Source organism: Trachypithecus francoisi, unplaced genomic scaffold, assembly GCF_009764315.1.
Source record: "Trachypithecus francoisi isolate TF-2019V2 unplaced genomic scaffold, Tfra_2.0 Lachesis_group10, whole genome shotgun sequence".
In the NCBI taxonomy this organism is placed as follows: Eukaryota; Metazoa; Chordata; class Mammalia; order Primates; family Cercopithecidae; genus Trachypithecus; species Trachypithecus francoisi.
This window is the reverse complement of record NW_022681455.1, coordinates 115,167,307-115,190,201: the sequence shown is the minus strand read 5'-3', so window position 1 is coordinate 115,190,201 and position 22,895 is coordinate 115,167,307. Positions and strand designations below refer to the sequence as shown.

Here is a 22,895-nt window from a genome sequence, read left to right as displayed (position 1 = left end):
ATAAGGCTGGATTGGAATTGTGCCTTCTGAATCTGGATTCAGCATTCCTTTTCATGGATCCTGCTGATTTTAATGTTGGGCTTGCCATGACTGTGGCTCCAGTGTCTGTAGTGCCCATCAAGGATGACAGATGCCTAATTCTGTGTTGACAAGAGTTGCAAATGCATGTTACTGTGGTTTTTTTGTTTCGTTTTGTTTTTAAGACAAGAGTCTTGCTCTGTCACTCAGACTGGAGTGCAATGGCTCTACCTCAGCTCACCACGACCTCTGGCTCCTGGGTTCAAGCGATTCTTGTGCCTCAGCCTCCTGAGTAGCTGGGATTACAGGCGTGTGCCAGCAGGCCTGGCTATAGTCTGTTATTTTATTTATTTATTTATTTATTTATTATTTATTTATTTATTTATTTTGAGGCAGAGTCTCACTCTGTCGCCTGGGCTGGAGTGCAGTGGCGCGATCTCCGCTCACTGCAAGCTCCGCCTCCCAGGTTCACGCCGTTCTCCTGCCTCAGCCTCCCAAATAGCTGGGACTACAGGCGCCCACCACCGCACCCGGCTAATTTTTTTGTATTTTTAGTAGAGACGGGGTTTCACCGTGTTGGCCAGGATGGTCTCGATCTCCTGACCTCGTGATCCGCCCGCCTTGGCCTCCCAAAGTGCAGGGATTACAGGCGTGAGCCACTGCGCCTAGCCTATAGTCTGTTATTTTAAGATGTCATTACTCACATTATAAAGGCAGAGTAAGATTTCATACATTTGTGTTATAGGTGAAGGCACCTTATGGTGTAATTTGGGGACCGTGCCAAAGTAAATATGGGCTAACTTTCCATGGCTGAGAGTTGTGAGTGGTGTCTTCAGGAACTGACTGACTGTCAAGAGGCCTCTTGCAGTAGTCCTCAGTCTTGTTTATCCATGCACTCATTCTTGTTGGGGGAGGCAGTGGATTCCACTTGGTCAGGCACACTGGCTTCTATTAACCAACATAAGGGTGGCACTTATAAACCAGATGCCAACTTACAAAGAAAAATAGAATCACTAGAGGGCCACACAGAAGCCAAACTCTAGTGAGAAAATTGCTCGATATGGCTGGGCATGGTCCAGAACTTTGGGAGGCCAAGGCAGGCGGATCCCTTTAGGCCAAGAGTTCAGGGCCAACATGGCGAAACCCCATCTCTACTAAAAATACAAAAAATTAGCCGGGTGTGGTGGCACACACCTGTGGTCCCGGCTACTTGGGAGGTTGAGGCATGAGAATTGCTTGAACCTAAGAGGCAGAGGTTGCAGTGAGCCAAGATCTTATAATCTAGCCTGGGTGACAAGAATGACTCTCTGTCTTAAAAAAAAAAAATTGGCCGGGCGCGGTGGCTCAAGCCTGTAATCCCAGCACTTTGGGAGGCCGAGACGGGTGGATTACAAGGTCAGGAGATCGAGACCATCCTGGCTAACACGGTGAAACCCCGTCTCTACTAAAAAATACAAAACACTAGCCGGGCGTGGTGGTGGGTGCCTGTAGTCCCAGCTGCTCGGAGGCTGAGGCAGGAGAATGGCGTGAACCCGGGAGGCAGAGCTTGCAGTGAGCCGAGATCCGGCCACTGCACTCCAGCCTGGGCGACAGAGCGAGTCTCCGTCTCAAAAAAAAAAAAAAAAAAAAAAAAAAAGGCCGGGCGCGGTGGCTCAAGCCTGTAATCCTAGCACTTTGGGAGGCCGAGACGGGCGGATCACGAGGTCAGGAGATCGAGACCATCCTGACTAACACGGTGAAACCCCGTCTCTACTAAAAACTACAAAAAACTAGCCGGGCGAGGTGGCGGCGCCTGTGGTCCCAGCTACTCGGGAGGCTGAGGCAGGAGAATGCGTGAACCCGGGAGGCGAGCTTGCAGTGAGCTGAGATCCGCCACAGCACTCCAGCCTGGTGACAGCGCGAGACTCCGTCTCAAAAAAAAAAAAAAAAAAAAAAATACAAAAAACTAGCCGGGCGAAGTGGTGGGCGCCTGTAGTCCCAGCTACTCGGGAGGCTGAGGCAGGAGAATGGCGTAAACCCGGGAGGCGGAGCTTGCAGTGAGCTGAGATCCAGCCACTGTACTCCAGCCCGGGCGATAGAGCGAGACTCCGTCTCAAAAAAAAAAAAAAAAAAAAATTTTTTTTCGTACAAAATCTGCTCAGGGAAAGAGTTATACAGATTTTAAATGTTGAAAGATATCAGTCAAGCTATTTGGCAGCCATAATCTGTCTCCACAAAGGGAATAACCTAAAAGGTCAGGAAGTGTGCAGTTCAATGGAAATAACATCAGTTCTGGAGCCAGATAAATGTGATTAAAACTTTTTTCCCTGAAGTATGGGCTTTCCCAGGACTAATCACTTGTAACTTCTGAATTTCTTGAGATGAATTTCTCAGTGTGGTGTTTGACATTTACTCATCTGACAGACTGTCCCTGGGCCAGGTGTTGAAAGCCTGGGCCAAGGTGAACAGCTTTTGACTCACAGTCAGCCAAGAAGCCAAAGCTACAGAAAGCTAAGTAGTGAGCTTATTCTTCCCAACAGGCTTAGCTGAGGTCACAAACTCCCTTCTTATTTTTTTGAGGCGGTTTCATTCTGGCTGTGGGGGTCATCACTCATTCATCAAATATTGATAACACTCCTCTGTATGAGAGACTAAACTTTGCCCTAAATATATTGGTGAATAACACAGATTACAATATTGTTTTCGTGGAGCATATGGAGTCTAGGACTACAGAGAGTAAGGAAGGGGCAAAATATATTTAATTCAAAGATGGTAAGTGCAGGGAAGGAGGAGGATTTCTTGGGTTCTAAATCTGTGCTCCCAAGGAGAAACCCTAGCACTGCTTCCTGTTGATTTTCGTAGTTCTCCTTTCCTGTGTTCTTGCCTGACTTTGGATATTCTTTACTACATAAAAGCAGTATTAAAGAGTGACTTTTTTTTTAAGCGTCTTACCACTTTTTTACTGGGTTCTATGTAGAATTCTATTGATATACGTGTCAACAGCCTAACTCTAGTTTGTATTTGATTAAATCCTCTTATAAAATGCTTTTCTTATGTGTTTAGTCTTATGTAGCTATAGCTGCTGTTCACTCAGTATCTCAAGAAATGGAGTTGGTAAAGTTGCTTAGCACCGTTTAAAAAGTAAACCTGGCTAGGCACAGTGGCTCACACCTGTAATCGCAGCACTTTGGGAGGCCGAGGTGGGCGAATCACCTGAGGTCATGAGTTCGAGACCAGCCTGGCCAACATGGTGAAACCCTGTCTCTACTAAAAATACAAAAATTAGCCAGGTGTGGTGGCGGGTGCCTGTAATCCCAGCTACTCAGGAGACCAAGTCAGGAGGTGGAGGTTGCAGTGAGCCGAGATTGCGCCACGACACTCCAGCCTAGGTCACAGAGCGAGACTCCGTCTCAAAAAAAAAGAAAGAGAAAACCTGGGTGATGTCAGCGAAAATGGCAGAGTAAGGACCACAGAGAATTATCTCCATAAAAGTAGTGAAACAAGTGGCAGAATTTGTCAAGATCAACTTTTTCATAATTTGGGAAACTGAATGTTTACAGCAATCCAGGGAGGGCTGTTTAAAGAAAAACAGTCAAATCTCAATGAGCTCTATGGCATTCCTTATTCTTGTCCCCTTCTCCAGCTCCTTGGTAGTTGTGAAAATCATCTGCCTGTAATCATAGTAAAAACCAACAGCCTGGCAGGCGCCAGAGGGATTGGAGCACCTTCAAAGCCTCATTCCCAGAGAATTATCTTTCTGTGACCTGTTTGATGGTTCTCTGGAAAACCCCATTTGCAAGACTACTCTTAACTCAGAGCAATGCAGAGTGTGAAAAGCCTAAGTCATTTTCCCTGGGGCCTGCCTGAGGTAATGGATATTCAGTGGGATAAACAATAAACTAACCAATAAGAGGGAAAGGAAAATCTAGGAATGAGATCAATTCAGTCACATCTTCTAAGTCTAGTTCTCTTGCTGTTTCTATCTGCAGTTACTTCCTTAACTGAAATATTGAGCCCCTCAAAGTCATCCGTAAGAGTTGACATCAACTTCTTCTAAATTTCTGTTAATGTTGATAGTTTGGCCTCCTCCCATGAATCATGAATGTTCTTAGGGGCATCAAGGATGGTGGATCCCCCAGGCACAGTGGCTCATGCCTGTAATCCCAGCACTTTGGGAGGCTGAAGTGGGCAGATGGCTTGAGCTCAGGAGCTCAAGACCAACCTGGCCAACATGTTGAAACCCTGTCTCTACAAAAAATACAAAAATTAGCTGGGCTTGGTGGTGTATGCCTGTAGTCCCAGCTACTTAGGAGGTTGAGGTGAAAGGTTCCAGTGAGTCAATATCCTGCCACTGCACTCCAGCCTGAGTGACAGAGCCAGACCCTGTCTCCAAAAAAAAAGATTGGTGGATCTTTTCAAGGTTTTCTATTTACTTTGTCCAGATCCATTAGAGGAATCACTGGCAGCTATCATCGTAAGAAATTTAAAAAATAATAAAAAATAAAAAAAGCTTTTCCCCATAACTAAGCGTCACAACAAAATATTTCTTTTTTTTTTTTCTTTTCTTTTTTTTTTTGCTTTTTTTGTGAGACAGGGTCTCACTCTGTTGCCCAGGCCGGAGTACAGTGGTGTGATCATGGCTCACTGCAGCCTCAACCTCCCCAGGCTCAGGTGATCCTCTACCTCAGCCTACGGAGTAGCTGGTACTAAAGGCACAAACTACCACACCCAGCTAATTTTTTCTGTTTTTTGTAGAGATGTTGTTTCATTAAAGTACTGAGATTACAGGTGTGAGCCACTGTGCCCGGCCTTATTTCTTAAATAAAAAATCTTGAAAGTTGGGCTGCAGAATGTTATGTTAACAGACATGAAAATAACATTAATCACCTTGAGAGCTCTTGGTTTACTGGGTGCATTGTCACTGAGCAGTGATATGTTTAAGGAATCCTTTTTTCTGAATAGTAGGTTTCAACAGTGGGCTTAAAATACTCAGTGAATACTCAGTAAGACATGCTCTAAACAGATAAGCTGTTATCTAGGCTTTGTAGTTCCTTTTAGAGAGCACAGACATAGGCCAGCTGTGGCGGCTCACGCCTGTAATGCCAACACTTTGGGAGGCAAAGGTGGGCGGATCACAAGGTCAGGAGATCGAGACCATCCTGGCTAACACGGTGAAACCTCGTCTCTACTAAAAATACAAAAAATTAGCTAAGTGTGGTGGCGGGCGCCTGTAGTCCCAGCTACTCAGGAGAATGAGGCAGGAGAATTGCGTGAACCCGGGAGGCAGAGCTTGCAGTGATCCAAGATCACACCACTGCACTCCAGCCTGGGCGACAGAGCAAGGCTCCGTCTCAAAAAAAAAAAAAAAAAAAAAAGCATCATCTTCAACTGAAGTCGCCAGCAGCATTATCCCCTAACAAGAGAGTCAGCCTGTCCTTTGAACCTTGAAGCCAGACGCTGACTTCTCTCTAGCTGCAGAAGTCCTACATGGTATCTTCTTCCCATAGAAGGCTGTTTCATCTACACTGAGAATCTGTTTAGTATAGACACTTTTCATCAATTGTCTTAGCTAGATCTTCTGGATAACTTGGTACAGTTTCTATGTAATCACTTGCTGCTGCTTCTTGTACTTTTATTTTATGAAGACAGTATCTTTCCTTAAACCTCATGAACCAGCCTCTGCTTTCTTCCAGCTTTTCACCTGCAGCTTCCTTACTTCTCTCAGCTTTCATAGAATTAAAGAGAGTTGGGGCCTTGCTCTGGTTTAGGGATTGGCTTAAGGGAATGTTGTGGCTGGTTTGATCTTCTATCCAGACCACTAAAACTGTCTCCATATCAGCAATAAGACTGTCTTATCAGCCTTGCTTGTAGCACTTAATTTTCTTCAGGAACTTTTCCTTTGCATTCACCATTTGGCTATTGGTGCAAAAGGCCTGGCTTCTGGCCTATCCCAGCTTTTGACATGCCTTCCTCACTAAGCTTAATCACTTTAGCTTAGTGATTTAAAGTAAGAGATGTATGACTCTTCCCTTAATTGAACACTGAGGCCATTGTAGGGTTACTAATTGGCCTAATTTCAGTACTGTTTTGTCTCAGGGAATAGGGAAGCCCAAGGAGAGGGAGGGAGGGGAATGGCTGGTCGGTGGAGCAATCAACATACACAACATTTACTGATTAAGTTCACCATCTTACATGGGTGTGATTCTTGCACACCAAACGTGGAAATTAACACACTCCTAAATAATCAGAAGAACAAACAACACCCAACACAGGCAGGCAGAAGAAAATAATAAAGATTAGCATATAAATAAATAAAATAGAGAATAAAAAATGAGAGAAAATGAACTAATCAAAAAGTTGGTTCTTCTAAAAGATCAACAAAATTGACAGACTTTTAGCTAGACCGACCAAGAAATAGAGAAGACTCAAAGTACTAAAATCAAGAACGGAGGAGAGGACATGACTACCAAATAGGAGGGGAAATGACTGCTTGTAGGTACAGGGTCCCTTTTAGATGTAACAAAAATGTTTTGAAACCAGATAATGGTTATGATTATGATTACATAACCTTGTGGTTATGCTAAAAAAAAAAAAAAAGCAAAAAAAAAAAAAAAAAAAACACTGAATTGTACACTTTTAAATTGTGAATTTTGTAGTATATTAATTATATCTCAATTTCCAAAAAAGAAAGCAACTTGATTGCTATTTCTTCTTTGGATTTATTGATATTTCTTTTTTTAAAAGGGCGAAAAATCTTGTCTATTGAGTTGGACACTAAGTAGTGTTTATTTTGTTCTAGTTAGCATTCGGTTATCTTTTTTTTTAGTAGAAAGCCCTAATTCATCAATAAATTGCACCCAAACTATTCAAAATCAAAATTTTTCTGTGTAAGCAGTCCCCAACAATTTTTCTGGGTAATAATCAATATTTTATTTAATGTCAATTATTAGAACTTACAGTAGGTCACCTGTCAGTAATACTTAGTAATTATTAGTGAGGTGGTATATTTTAAAGTTTAGAGCCCTTTTGTTTTAAAAATTTTTTTAATAGAGATGGTGTCTCACTTTGTTGGCTAATCTGGTCTCAAACTTCTGGCCTCAAGCAATCCTCCTGCTTTGGCCTTCCAGAGTGCTGGGATTACAGGCGTGAGCCACCACGGTCAGCTGTTTTTTTAATTTTTATTTTTTCTTCTTATTTTTTTTGAAGATGGAGTCTCACTCTTGTACCCAGGCAGGAGTGCAGTAGCACAATCATAACTCACACACTGTGGCCTCAAACTCTCAGGCTCAAGTGATCCTCCTGCCTCGGCCTCCCAAGTTTTTTGGGTGTCATTTTTCTGGGTTTTTTGTTTTAAGACAAATCTTGCTCTGACAACCAGGCTGGAGTATGGGTGCTGTCGTGGCTCACTGCAGCCTCAATCTCCCAGGCTCAAGCCATCCTCCCACCTTGGCCTCCCAAGTAGCTGAAACTACAGGAGCATACCACTATGCCTGGCTATAGTATAAAGTTTCATTAATTTTTCTGGGTGTGGTGGCTTAGACGCCTGTAATCCCAGCACTTTGGGAGGCCAAGGTGGGTAGATCATTTGAGATCAGGAGTTCGAGACCAGCTTGGCCAACATGGTAAGACCCCGTCTCTACTAAATATAAAGTTTCATTAATTCTGTGACATAAGTGGCCTCAGACTCCTCAGCTCAAGCTGGAGTATGCTTTGTTATTCCAGGAATCAGGGAAACTGAGGTACAGTAGTGGTTATTTTAAACTCAGCCAGCCAAGATAGATTTGGAGTATTAGATTTGGCTCCAGATCTTCTCATCATTCTAAGTTATTTTTTTATACCATATTATTATTTTTGTTTTTTATCTTAAAACTAACATTATTTAAATTTTAAAAGAAAAATACTGTCCTAAAATGAGAGGTGAAGAAATTATAGAAGTACTCTGTACTGTACTCCAAAATACCTTGGTCTAGGTGGCTGCAATAGCAAAATCCCGTGAGGCCATATTTGGGCAACAAAGTCCTTTTTCTTCTTGCTCACCTCCCTTTTCAGCTACCTAATACCAGCATACAGATTGCTGAGTTTGTTCTTTAAAGATACTGACAATATGGCCAAGATAGCCAGTAAAATAGAATCGGCTTGTAACAGTAGGATCAAGCTCCCGTGTGGGCTAATGTAGCAGTGGTTGAGTGGTGAAAGATAATATCCAGGAGGCCAGTCTCCCCTTATCTGCTATTCCTGCTTCAGCTTTCAAAGGCAGCAGTTAATGGCCTGGAGATGGGTTAAAGTGATAGGATTTACTTCAAATCACTATAGATTGTTTTTGTGATGATAGTTCATTGTACTGTAATTCTGTTGTCTTTCTGTGTACATAGGTTGAGAGCACCATTGGATGCTTACTTTCAAGTGAGCAGGACCCAGCCTGACTTGCCAGCTACCACTTATGATTCAGAGACTAGGAATCCTGTGTCTGAAGACTTGCAGGTGTCTAGTAGTTCTGATTCTGACAGTGACAGCTCTGCAGAGTATGGAGGGGTTGTTGACCAGGCAGAGGAATCTGGAGCTGTCATTTTAGAAGGTCAGTATTTTACCAGGTTTGGACTCACAAGGCTAACATCCACAAAGCTTGAACTTCAGAAGGCTAGAAACTAGATTTGTGCTTTGACACTTTCCCTTTTCTCCCCTAAGTGTTGTGGATTCCTGTTTTATAGAGCCTTCACTGGCCATAATTATATAGAGAGGATTTGATCTGACTTACAGCTTAATGTAATTTGTGACCCAGTGAGTCAGTCACTTTTTAATGGCATTTTATATTCTCTTTCACTTTTTTAGACATCTGAGAAAGTAGATTCTTTTTCTTTTTTTTCTTTTTTTATTTTTTGAGGCAAGGTCTGGCTCTGTCCCTCCAATGACAACTGGAGTGCAGCAACAACAATCTCAGCTTACTGCAACCTCCACTTCTTGGGCCCAAGCCATCCTCCCACCTCAGCCTCCCCACTAACTAGGACTACAGGCACATACCACCATACCTGGCTGATTTTTAAAATTTTTTTGTAGAGACAGGGTTTTTCCATGTTCCCCCAGCTGGTCGTAAACTCCTGAGCTCAAGAGTTCCACCTGCCTCAGCCTCCCAAAGTGCTGGGATTACAGACATGAGCCACTGCACCCGGCCTAGATTCTTTATTTAAAAGTTTTGTAAATTCACCCTGTCTAGGCTAACACTTTGGAGTCCTGGTATAATGTTATATGTTACGCAAGTGGAACTTTATTTAACAGTCGTAGGCAGAGACCCCTAAAGTAGATGTCCTGCTTACGTTAAGAACGTTCTGATCCCCAGAGGGTGCTCTTTCAGTATATTTTCCTACTGAAAGAATATTCTTGGATTATGAATTGAAATATAATAAATCAATGAAAATCTGTAAGTTCATATTTATGTAATTTTCCAAAACCTCATTTATCACTATCGTAAGTTGTTAGAACCCCAATTAATTACTCCAAAAACTAGTAAATAAAGGGTCAGGAATATATTAATATTTTGCCTTCCTGTATAAACTGTATTTCAGACAACCAGATAGTTGATGAAGGGGGTTTTTTTGTTGTTTTTCATTCACAGCTCACTGCAGCCTTGACCTCCCAGGCTAAAGCGATCCTCAGCCACCTGAGTAGCTAGGACTACATGTGTGTGCCACCACACCTGGCTAATTTTTTTTGTAGCTATGGGGTTCTCCCTATGTTGTCCAGGCTTGAAGGTTTTTTTTTTTTTTTTTTTTTTTTTGAGAAGGAGTCTCGCTCTGTCGCCCAGGCTGGAGTGCAGTGGCCAGATCTCAGCTCACTGCAAGCTCCGCCCCCCGGGTTTACGCCATTCTCCTGCCTCAGCCTTCCGAGTAGCTGGGACTACAGGCGCCCGCCACCTCGCCCGGCTAGTTTTTTGTATTTTTTAGTAGAGACGGGGTTTCACCGTATTAGCCAGGATGGTCTCGATCTCCTGACCTCGTGATCCGCCCGTCTCGGCCTCCCAAAGTGCTGGGATTACAGGCTTGAGCCACCGTGCCCGGCCTGTTGTTTTTGTTTTTTTTGAGACGGAGTCTCGCTCTGTCTCCCAGGCTGGAGTGCAGTGGCGCAATCTCCGCTCACTGCAAGCTCTGTCGCCTCCTGGGTTCACGCCGTTCTCATGCCTCAGCCTCCTGAGAAGCTGGGACTACAGGCGCCCGCCACCACGCCCAGCTAATTTTTTTGTATTTTTAGTAGAGATGGGGTTTCACCGTGTTTGCCAGGATGGTCTCAATCTCCTGACCTCGTGATCCGCCCACCTTGGCCTCCCAAAGTGCTGGGATTACAGATGTGAGCCACTGCGCCCGGCCGAAGGTTTTTTTAATAGAAAAATTTCAGCTAATTGCAGCAGGAACGATGGAAAAGTCATCATTTTGTGACTCCTAATTAAATTATATGTCTAGACAAAGATCATCAGTGGATCCTAAAACCATTAGGTTGCAGGGTTGATGGGATTCCTTTTAATACAAGGACCAGGATGATACCACCTGAACCCGTTGGTCAATCTTAGCATCTCAGAAAAATAGGATAGCAAGACCATATGTGCCTCTTAATGTGCTGCAATCAGAAATACTCATGCCACTTAGGAATACTGTACACACACACACACACACACACACACACACACACACGCCAGTCCCCCACCCCCAATGCCAAAAAAAAAACAACACTGAATCTGCTCAAGAGTCTTCTAACAACCAGGTTGCATAGTTTGTAGAAAAAGGGGTGGAGGAACAAGATATACCTCAGAGATGTAATCATTTAAATTAAAAATGTAGAACAGTCTACAAATGGAACATCTTTCTAGACCTAAATGTATATGGAAATTTAACATATTGTGAAGAGAATTATCTCAAATCCGTGAGGACAATTTTTAATGTTTTATATAACAGCAAACCAACATAGTTTATGATTCCACTTACATAAAATGTCCAGAAAAGGCAAATCTACAGAGACAATATTAGTGGTTGCCTGGGGCTGCAGGTGCAAATGTGAAGTGACTCTAAATGGGCATAAAGGATCTTTGTGGGCTGATAGAAACATTTTAAATTGGGTTATGGTGATGGTTGCATAATGCTCAATTTATTGTATGTAAAAGTTAAACAATTTCATGAAGAAGCAATCAGCCAAATCCAGGTTGTGTAGGACTTTTTATAAGACAAATGACCTGACAAATCAATGACCAACAGAGGGGAAAAAATGGGTGAGGGGGAATTGTAATAAAATGAAAAAGACTTAAGAGACATCACAAGCTCATTATGGAGACCTTTTTTGGATTCTGATTGCAATAAATCTGTAGAGAGCAGCTTTAAAACTATCGGGAAATTTTTTGGGGGGCCAAGGTGGGCGGATCACAAGGTCAGGAGATCGAGACCATCCTGGCTAACATGGTGAAACCCCGTCTCTACTAAAAATACAAAAAATTAGCTGGGCCTGGCAGTGTGCACCTGTAGTCCCAGCTACTCAGGAGGCTGAGGCAGGAGAAAACTGTTAAGAAACTTTGAATATGAACTGGATGCCTGGGTATTCAGTGGTATTGGAGGATTATTGTTAATATTCTTAGGTATAATAATTACACAGTGTTCATGTCAAAAAAAGAAAAAAAATTATTGTCAGTGTTGCAGAAGTTTTTGCAAGTATAATGACATCTTAAGGTTTGTTAAGGATTCCAACCAAAAGAAAATAATGGAATGGGGGCTTAGGTGGAACAAGATTGGCAAAATATTGATTATTTTTTAAATTGAGTGATGGGTACTTGTGGCTTAACTGTACTGTTCTCTGTCTACTTTTATGTATGTTTGAGAATTTTCAAACTAAATTTTTAAAAATAAATTCACTGATGGACCTGGGGAAATTGTTATCCCTTTTGCAGGAACACTGTCAATTAGAAATGGGAAACGAGTGAGTCAGGCTCTCTCCTGCTAGCTTCTAATACCTGACATATCTTACTTTGTATTTTACCTATCCTATCATTTCTGGAAATGACTTGGCAGAGCAACTAGCAGGTGTCTCAGCAGAGCAAGAAGTTACATGTATCGATGGAGGCAAGACCCTCCCCAAACAGGTAATATGAACATCATTTTATTTTTATGTTATTTTATTTTATTTTTTTAGAGAGTAGGTCTCACTCTCACCTAGGCTAGAGTGCAGTGGTGCAATCGTAACTCACTGTAGCTTCAAACTCCTGGACTCAAGGGATCCTCCCACTTCAGCCTCCTGAATAGCTGAAACTACAGGTAATGCCACCACACTCGGCTAAATTTTTTGTTTTTTGTAGACAGAGTCTCACTATGTTATCTAGCTGGTTTTGAACTCCTAGGCGCAAGGGATTGTCCTGCCTCAGCCTCCCAAACCATTGAGATTGTAGGCATGAGCCACCATGCCCAACTTGAATATCCCTTTTTTTTTTTTTGAGATGGACTCTCACTCTGTTGCCCAAGGTGGAGTGCATTAGTGCGATCTTGGCTCACCACAATCTCCACCTCCCAGGTTAAAGCAATTCTCCTACCTCAGCCTCCCGAGCAGCTGGGACTACAGGCAGGCACCACCACGCCCAGCTAAGTTTTGTATTTTAAGTAGAGACGGGGTTTCACCATACTGGCCAGACTGGGCTTGAACTCCTGACCTTGTGATCCACCCACCTCGGCCTCCCAAAGTGCTGGGATTACAGGTGTGAACCACCATGCCTGGCCTCTGAATATCCTTTTAAATAAAAGGTTTGGGGTTTTGGCCGGGCACAGTGGCTTACACCTGTAATCCCAGCACTTTGGGAGGCCGAGGCAGGCGGATCACCTGAAGTCGGGAGTTTGAGACCAGCCTGGCCAACATGGTGAAACTTCGTCTCTGCCAAAAAGGTGGGGGGAGGGGGTGCTGCAGGTTAACATGGAAGCTTACAGGCTTTGTAGGCAAGAGTTCAGGTGTGGATCCTATCCCAGTTCCTCATTGTTTGTGTGACTGCTGTCTCTTAGATTTAAAAATGGGTAGGGAGGAGTATTGAGAATAATCTGTCCTGTCTAGCCAACAAGGTTAAGTACCAGTTGAAAAAACAGACATAAATGTGCTTTATAAATTATTAAGCACAGGCCGGGCGCGGTGGCTCAAGCCTGTAATCCCAGCACTTTGGGAGGCCGAGACAGGCGGATCACGAGGTCAGGAGATCAAGACCATCCTGGCTAACACGGTGAAACCCCGTCTCTACTAAAAATACAAAAAACTAGCCAGGCGAGGTGGCGGGCGCCTGTAGTCCCAGCTACTCGGGAGGCTGAGGCAGGAGAATGGTGTGAACCCGGGAGGCAGAGCTTGCAGTGAGCTGAGATCCGGCCACTGCACTCCAGCCTGGGCAACAGAGCGAGACTCCGTCTCGAAAAAAAAAAAAAAATAACAGGCCGGGCACGGTGGCTCATGCCTATAATCCCAGCACTGTGGGGGACCGAGGCGGGTAAATCACCTGAGGTCAGGAGTTCGAGACCAGACTGGCCAACATGGTGAAACCCCATCTCTACTAAAAATACAAAACTTAGCTGGGTGTCAAGGCACACGCCTATAATCGCAGCTACTCAGGAGGCTGAGATAGGAGAATCGCTTGAACCTGGGAAGCAGAGGTTGCAGTGAGCCCAGATAGCGCCACTGAGCTCCAGCTTGGGAGACCGAGCAATATTTTGTCTCAAAAAAAAAAAATAATAATAATAATAATAATAATAATCTTGGCTGGGCGCAGTGGCACACCTGTAATCCCAGCACTGTGGGAAGCCAAGGTGGGTGCATCACCTGAGGACAGGAGTTTGAGACCAGTCTGGCCAACATGATGAAACCCCATCTCTACTAAAAATACAAAAATTAACCGGATATGGGGGCATGTGCCTGTAGTCCCAGCTAGTCGGGAAGGTGAGACAGGAGAATCGCTTGAATCTGGGAGGTGGAGGTTGCATTGAGTGGAATTCGTGCCACTGCACTCCAGCCTGGGTAACAGAGCGAGACTCCATCTCAAAATAAAGTAAAATAACACCTATACATCATTGTCCTCAATATGATTTATTTACATCTGCTGTGAATTTTGCCAATCTCAAAACATAATTTATCTACATTTTGCATATTTCTATATGCTCTTTGTGTTTTTATTTGAGTCTGTCTCATTTTTCCTAGCTTATTACATCTTGGAGAGCTTTCTGCTATCAGTACATAAAATTGAATCTTTTTTTGAGACGGAGTCTCGCTCTGTTGCCCAGGCTGGACTGCAGTGACATGATCTCGGCTCACTACAAGCTCTGCCTCCTGGGTTCATGCCATTCTCTTGCCTCAGCCTCCTGTAGCTGGGACTACAGGTGCCCGCTACCACGCCCGGCTAATTTTTTGTTTTTTATTTTTTTTATTTTTTTAAGTGGAGACGGGGTTTCATAGTGTTAGCCAGGATGGTCTCGATTTCCTGACTTCGTGATCTGCCCGCCTCGGCCTCCCAAAGTGCTGGGATTACAGGCGTGAGCCACCATGCCTGGCCTAATCTTGTTCTTATTAATAGGTACATGGCATTCCGTCCTACAAATACATTTTGAATTAATTTTTTCTTTTTCTTTTTTTTTTGGAACGGAGTCTTGCTCTGTTGCCAGACTGGAGTACAGTGGTGCGATCTCGACTCACTGCAACCTCCGCCTCCCAAGGTCAAGTGATTCCCCTGCCTCAGCCTCCTGAGCAGCTGGCACTACAGGCACACACCGTCACGCCCGGCTAATTTTTTGTATTTTAGTAGAAACGGGATTTCACCATGTCGGCCTGGATGGTCTCAATCTCCTGACCTCGTGATCTGCCTGCCTCGGCCTCCCAAAGTGCTGGGATTACAGGCGTGAGCCACTGCGCCCAACGGATTAATTCTTTTCTTATCATGTAAAGCATGGTTTGGTGTATGGTGGCACATGCCTGTGTTGTCTCAACTACTTTGGAGGGTAATAATACTTTTTTTTCTTGATAGAAATCATGCTACACTGAACTTTTTTGAGACAGGGTCTCATTCTGTCCCTCATGCTGGAGTGCAGTGGCACAATCATAACTCACTGCAGCCTCAATATCCCTGGCTCAGGTGATGCTTCTACCTCAGCCTCCTGACTACTTGGGACTACAGTCATGTGCCACCACACATGGCTAATTTTTAAATTTTTTAACAGAGACAAGGTTTTGCTATGTTGTCCAGTCTGGTTCCAAACTCCTGAGCTGACGCAATCCTCCTGCCTTGGCCTCCCAATGAGCTGGGACTATAGGCGTGAATTACCACGCCTGGCCTGCTTGGAACAATCTTATATAATTATCTTAGAAAATAATTGTGACTGACCGCGTGTAGTCGCTCATGCCTGTAGTCCCTGCACTTTGAGGGGCTGAGGCGGGTGGATCACGAGGTAGGAGATCGAGACTATCCTGGCTAACATTGTGAAACCCCGTCTCTACTAAAAATACAAAAAATCAGGTGTAGTGGCCGGCACCTGTAGTCCCAGCTTCTCGGGAGGCTGAGGCAGGAGAATGGCGTGAACCCCGGAGGCAGAGCTTGCATTGAGCTGAGTTTGCGCCACTGCACTCCAGCCTGGGCGACAGAGTGAGACTCTGTCTCAAAAAAAAAAAAAGAAAATATTTGTGACTATGATCATGGGCTGCATAATAGTTCAGTCAACAACAGACCACATGTATGATGGTTGTCCCATTAGATTATAATACCAGGCCGGGTGCAGTGATTCACACTTGTAATCCCAGCCTTTGGGGGAGACCAAGGCGGTCAGATCACTTGAGGTCAGGAGTTCAAGACCAGCCTGGCCAATGTGGCAAAACCCTGTCTCTACTAAAAATACAAAAATTAACCAGGCGTGGTGGTTCATGCCTGTAATCCCAGCTACTTGGGAGGCTGAGGCAAGAGAATCACTTGAACTCAGGAGGCAGAGGTTACAGTGAGCCACGATCTTGCACCACTGCACTCCAGCCTGGGCGACAAAACGAGACTCTGTCTTTAAAACAAAACCATATTTTTATTGTGCCTTTTCTATGTTTAGATACACAGATACCACTGTGCTACAGTTGCCTGCAGTATTTGGTACAGTAACATGCTGTACAGGTTTGTTGCCTAAGTATGTAATAGTTGATACAAGTCTAGGTTTGTTTAAGTACTTCTGGGATCATTCAATGACAAAATCGCCTGAAGATGCATTTCTCAGAATGTATTCCTGTTGTCAAGCAATGCATGACTATATATCCATGAGATACCTCTAGCAGAGAGATTGCTATGCCAAAGGAAAGATATATGTGTTTTAATTTTCATGGATAATGCCACATACTGCTCCAGAAATCTGTGCCGCTTTATATGTAAGGCAGCAGTGTATAAGCATGTCCATTTCTTGTTTACCCTCAGCAGTGATTGGTGTCATCAGACATCAGTTTATACTAGTCTAATAGATGAAAAATGGTCTCTTTAATTTGCATTTCTTCAATTATAAGCAAACACTTATTGACCATTGTGTTTTCTTGTAAGCATTTGTATCCTTTCTTTGGTTTCTTTTTTTTTCCTCTGATACACATGAGCTAAATATTTTATAGCTGCTATTCTTTATATGGATAGCTGCTTTTCTTCCTTTGAGTGAAGGAAAAAGTATCCAAGAATTTTACAAGATTAAAAGAGTAGCAGAGTTTTCATAGCTTATATTTTGCCACATTGTATCCTAGAAAGAATGACAGGTGATTCATAGGTGTTACAAGTTTTCTGTAGGGCTTTTAATTGTTTGTATCTCTTTTTTCCACTTTTGTTAACTTGTTAGTTGCATATCTTCTTCAAGATTGATTTTACATTTTCTCTAATTTGAATATATTCTGGTTTCCATCTAGCCATCTCCCCAGAAGTCGGAGCCTCTGCTACCTTCTGCCTCTGTGGATGAGGAAGAAGGGGACACTTGTACAATATGTCTGGAACAGTGGACCAATGCTGGAGACCACCGGCTCTCAGCATTACGCTGTGGGCATCTCTTTGGGTATAGTTGCATTTCCACGTGGCTCAAAGGACAAGTACGAAAATGTCCCCAGGTAAGGACCATAGGTAAGGACACATTAACATGTTAAGTCAGGCAGATTCCTAAAACCACTCTAATTATGTCCTATTGGGTTCTTTAGTGCAACAAGAAAGCCAGGCACAGTGACATTGTCGTCCTTTATGCCAGAACCCTGAGAGCTTTGGACACTAGTGAACAGGAGCGCATGAAAAGGTAGGTGGTGAGAGTATGCCTGGCTGGAATGTTCCGTTTTGGTTCATTGTAGGCACATTTGAAAAACAAGGTATGAGTCAATCGTAGTGAGGTTTTACTTGACCTGTGACTTGGGATCTCTGGGGATCATTGATAGTATGTTTTAACGCTGTTATTTATAATTCATGTCTGATCATCTTCTTAAGGAATTCTGCATCGTTGGCCTTACATAGAGCATTAAACACAAGGATCTGGCACATTACCTAACTGTTGCCGTTTTTGCTTCTCATATCCCTGAGCCCCCCACAACAGTTCTCCGTACAGAAAACTCATAAGTGAAGCTTTGCACATGCTGTGCAATGTAAAAAATTGCCAGGATTTTGGAAGCACATAAACATTTGCTAGTAACACCACTCAATATATGTTTCAAAAATATTGAAGAACATACACACCATTGAGAAAGGTGCAGGGACATGGGTTCTCTCACACTTTACTGGTTAGGATGTACACAGGCAAAGTCATTTTGAGACATCCTTGGAAATGTGTCTCTAAAGCCTTTGATCTAGTAATAATTGTTCAGGCATTTGTTCTAAAGAAGCATTGAAGAGTGTGTACAAAGATTTACTGAATGAAACTTCATTTAGCTTCATTCAGGAGGCTGAGGCTTCATTCAGGAGGCTGAGGCACGAGAAACGCTTGAACCTGGGAGGCGGAGGTTACTGTGAGCCGAGATTGTGCCACTGCACTCCAGCCTGGGCGACAGAGAAAGACTCTCTCAAAAAAAAAAAAAAAAAAAAAAAAAGTACACTGGAATTCCATAGAGAACTACTTTCATGAATTAGGTGTTCATCATTCCGAAGAGTGATTCTGTATTTGATTAGCTATATTTGTATTTGTAAATTATACATAGTATGATATAGAAAGTTTTGTTTGGGTTTTTGGTTTGTTTGTTTTGAGATGGAGTTTTGCTCTTGTTGCCCAGGCTAGAGTGCAATGGTGTGATCTTGGCTCACTGCAACTTCTCGCCTCCCAGGTTCAAGCAGTTCTCCTGCCTCAGTCTCCCAAGTAGCTGGGATTACAGGCGTCCACCACAATCCCCAGCTAATTTTTTTTGTATTTTTAGTAGAGATGGGGTGTCACCATGTTGGTCAGGCTGGTCTGTAACTCCTGACCTTGTGATCAACCCACCTCAGACTCCCAAAGTGCTGAGATTATAGGCGTGAGGCACCGCACCCGGCCAGAAAGTTTTTATACTTTATGCAAATGTTAGTTTATAATTTTTTTCTCCTGTAGCTTGCTTTTTTGCTTAATATTATGCTTTGGGAGTGTATCCTAGTTGATCCATGGGGCTCTCGTTTTTCTTTCATTTCAATTTCTTGATAATATTCTAGTTCCCTAGTCAAAATTAATCTGTTTAGGCCAGGCGCAGTGGCTCATACCTGTAATCCCAGCACTTTGGGGGGCTGAGGTGAGCAGATCATGAGGTCAGGAGTTCAAGACCAGCCTGGCCAACATGGTGAAACCCCATTTCTACTAAAAATACAAAAATTAGCTGGGCATGGTGGCATGCACCTGTAGTCCTAGCTACTCGGGAGAATGAGGTAGGAGGATAGCTCGAACCCAGGAGACCGAGGTTTCAGTGAACCGAGATCGCACCATTGCACTCCTGCTTGGGCAACAATAGCGAAACTCTGTCTCAAAAAAAAAATTATCTGATTGTATTTTACATTGGTAGACATTTAGGTTGTCTCCACTTGTTGTTAACATTAGCCATGCTGCAGAGAGACAGGTCTAGCAATGGAATTGCTTTATTATGAGGCACATTTAATTTCTACTTTACCTAAATATAGTCAAATTATTCTTCTAACTTAAACTTTTCTTGTTTAAAAAAACACGAGAGATTTCTCATTTTTTCATACCTTTGCGAATTTTATTTATTTATTTACTTTGAGACAGAGTCTCGCTCTGTCGCCCAGGCTGGAGTGCAGTGGCGCAATCTCAGCTCACTGCAACCTCCGCCTCCTGGGTTTAAGTGATTCTCCTGCCTCGGCCTTATGAGTAGCCACGACTATGGGCATGCCACCACGCCTGGCTAATTTTTTGTATGTTTAATAGAGATGCGGTTTCACCATCTTGGCCAGGCTGGTCTTGAACTCCTAACCTCATGATCCACCCACCTCTGCCTCCCAAAGTGCTGGGATTACAGGTGTGAGCTACCACGCCTGGCCAAAAAGAATTTTTTTTTAAGACAGGGTCTTGCTCTGTCACAAAGGCCAGAGTGCAGTGGTGCCGTCAAACTCCTAGGCTCAGGCAGTTCCCCAACCTCAGCATCCCATGTAGCTGGAAATACAGGCACATGCCACCACACCTGACTCATAATTTACCAAGTAGTATATTTTTCTGTACAAATTTTCATTGCTACTTCTATCCTTAATTAAGTTTCCAGCTGGGCGCATTGGCTCACGCCTGTAATCCCAGTACTTTGGGAGGCCGAGACGGGTGGATCACGAGGTCAAAAGTTCGAGACCAGCCTGACCAACATGGTGAAACCCTGTCTCTACTAAGAATACAAAAATTAGCTGGGCGTGGTGGCACACACCTGTAATCCCAGCTACTCAGGAGGCGGAGGCAGGAGAATCGCTTGAACCCGGGAGGAGGCGCAGGTTGCAGTGAGCCGAGATCACGCCACTGTACTCCAGCCTGGGCAACAAAGAGAGACTTCATCTCAAAAAAAAAAAAAATTAAGTTTCCATGTATGAATGGGCTACAGTAGTCCCCCGTTAGCCACAGGGAATACATTCCAAGAGCCCCCAGTGAATGCCTGAAACCATAGTATGTTTTTTCCTATACATACAAACCTAAAGGTTAATTTATAAATTAGAAACAGTAAGAGATTAACAACAATAAATAATAAAATAAAGCAATTATACCAATATACTATAATAAGTTATGTGAATGTGGTCTTAATCTCTCAACATATCTCAAGTTTTGTGGGTTGTGGATGATCACAGATACCGGAAACCATGGAAAATGAAACTAGATAAGGGGACACTACTGTACTCTTTTGTTCCACGGTCTTTTTGTTAATTATTTCTCCAATATTCCAAGTTACAATTTATTGTAGCTTTAATATATGTCACCCCACTTTGTTCTGCAAAAGTGTTTTTTGCTATTTTTGGCATTGTTCTTCATATTAGTTTTTAAAAACTAAGTTGTTAAGTTCCATGAAAAAAACTTCGGGATCTTGATTGAAATTGCATTAAAAAATTATTGTAGAGTAACTTGAGAAGTACCATATTTGTGATAGTGAGTCTTTTCAGTCGTGAACATGATGTAATATCCTTCCATTCACTGTTTTCTTGTGTCTTTCACAAGTGTATTTTGCTTCATAAAGGTCCTACCTAGCCTTTTACTTTACAGTCACATGCTGCATAATGACCTTTGGGTCAATGACAGATTCTGTATACAATGGTGGCCCCATAAAATTACAATGGAACTGAAAATTCTGTTACATAAGTGATGTTGTAATCATTGAAATGTCTTAGCGCGCCGGGCGTGGTGGCTCACACCTGTAATCCCAGCACTTTGGGAGGCTGAGGCAGGTGGATCACTTGAGGCCAGGAGTTTGAGAACAGCCTGGGCAACATGGTGAAACTCTGTCTCTACTAAAAATGTAAAAATTATCTGGGCATGGTGGCAGGTGCCTGTCCTCTCAGTTACTCGGGAGACTGAGGCAAGGGAATCTCTTGAACCCGGGGGCAAATGTAGCAGTGAGCCTGGATCACGCTACTGCACTCCAGCCTGGGCAACGGAGCGAGACTCAGGCAAAAAAAAAAAAAAAATCTTACCTCAATACATTACCTTTTCTTTTTTTTTTTTTTTTTTTTTTTGAGACGGAGTCTCCGACTGTCGCCCAGGCTGGAATGTGCAGTGGCCGGATCTCGGCTCACTGCAAGCTCCGCCTCCCGGGTTTACGCCATTCTGCTGCCTCAGCCTCCCGAGTAGCTGGGACTACAGGCGCCCGCCACCTCGCCCAGCTAGTTTTTTGTATTTTTTAGTAGAGACGGGGTTTCACCGTGTTAGCCAGAATGGTCTCGATCTCCTGACCTTGTGATCCGCCCGTCTCGGCCTCCCAAAGTGCTGGGATTACAGGCTTGAGCCACCGCGCCCGGCCTACATTACCTTTTCTATGTTTAGATACATAAGTACCATTATATTACAGTTGCCTATAGTATTCAGATTCAGTTGCCTATAGTATTATATTGCAGTTGCCTATAGTATTCAGATTTATACACGTTTGTAGCTTGGGAGCAATAGTATATAGCTTAGGTGTGTAGTAGGCTATACTGTATAGGTTTCTGTAAGTACATTCTGTAATGTTCACATGACGAAATCGCCTAACAACACATTTCTCAGAACGTGCCCACATCATTAAGCTGCACATGACTCTATTTCTAGATTGCTGATAAAATTGTTGTGAATAAAATTTTTAAACTTATATTTACTAATCAGTTATCTGATATGAGGACTGCTGTTGATCTAATTTTTTTGGTCTTGAGTCCGGCAGCTTTGCTAAACTGTAATCATTTGTGGGTTCTCTTAAATTTGCCGTAAAAATTAATAAGGGCAGGTTTATCTCTTCCAATTTTCATATCTTTTTCTTGCATATCTTACTGGAATGGAATTCCGTCTTTGCATTTCATATTTTGAGACTTTTTAGGTACATACAAATGTATGACTATTATTCTTGGTGAATATGTCCTTTTATGATACATTGTTCCTCGTTATGCCTATTTATGCTTTTTCCTTAATTCTAATTGGTCTTTCTTTCTTTGGCATTTGCTTGATGTCTGCTTTTGCTCTTTTTAACTTCACATTCTTTTTTGGGTTATATTATTTGAGTATCTCATGAACAACCAACAGCTTACTGTTTTCTTTTTAATCCAGTAACCTTGGCCTTTTTAACATGTCAGTTTAATCTTGTATAATTTGCTTAGCTAAACACTAGATTAGCTCTGTTCTCTCGTTTTGCCTGTGGCATTTTTAGTCGTAGTCAAATTTTGTAGTAGTAGTCAGATTCCTGACCATCACTCCCTGCTTACCTCAAAATCTGTCTCTGGAGAGATTTTTCTCTTTTTATATTTTATTCACTATCATAACATTTATAGCAAAGAATGTGTATCATAGCATGAACTTACTCTGCCATCTTGATGGGAAGTCTTCTGTAGCCTTCCTAATCCCCAGTTGTTCTTGGCTTTCCCCCTCTAGTTCCCTACTGAAGGAACAGATGCTAAGGAGGCAGGCCGAGTTAGAATCAGCACAGTGCCGACTCCAACTGCAGGTCCTCACTGATGAGTGCACTAGGCTTCAAAGCCGTGTTCAGGTATGTTTATCCTTTCTAACCCAAATAACTTTTGGAATAGGAATGGAAGAGGAATCTAAATGCTACTTATGTTCATCTCAGAAATAATAGGATTTGCCAAGTTATTTAGGAAATACACATGACCAACTGCTTATTTTATTTCTGATTAGGGCATCTGTTCAAAACTTACTACACACTTTATGATGAAATCTACTATAGTCTGAATTTTATTTTTATTTTTTTATTTTTTTGAGATAGAGTCTCATTCTGTCGCCTAGGCTGGA

General features: G+C 42.9%; 1 protein-coding gene across 2 annotated transcripts in view; it reads left to right on the top strand.

Moving 5' to 3' along the window:
- RFWD3 (ring finger and WD repeat domain 3) overlaps positions 1 to 22,895 on the top strand; it is a 44,613-nt gene that overhangs the window by 6,350 nt on the left and 15,368 nt on the right. For both annotated transcript variants that reach the window (XM_033219004.1, XM_033219005.1), the window contains 5 exons: positions 8,370 to 8,572; positions 12,039 to 12,109; positions 16,897 to 17,091; positions 17,179 to 17,270; positions 22,518 to 22,632. In XM_033219004.1, coding sequence (XP_033074895.1) covers positions 8,370 to 8,572; positions 12,039 to 12,109; positions 16,897 to 17,091; positions 17,179 to 17,270; positions 22,518 to 22,632 — 676 coding nt within the window. The remainder of the gene's footprint in view (positions 1 to 8,369; positions 8,573 to 12,038; positions 12,110 to 16,896; positions 17,092 to 17,178; positions 17,271 to 22,517; positions 22,633 to 22,895) is intronic.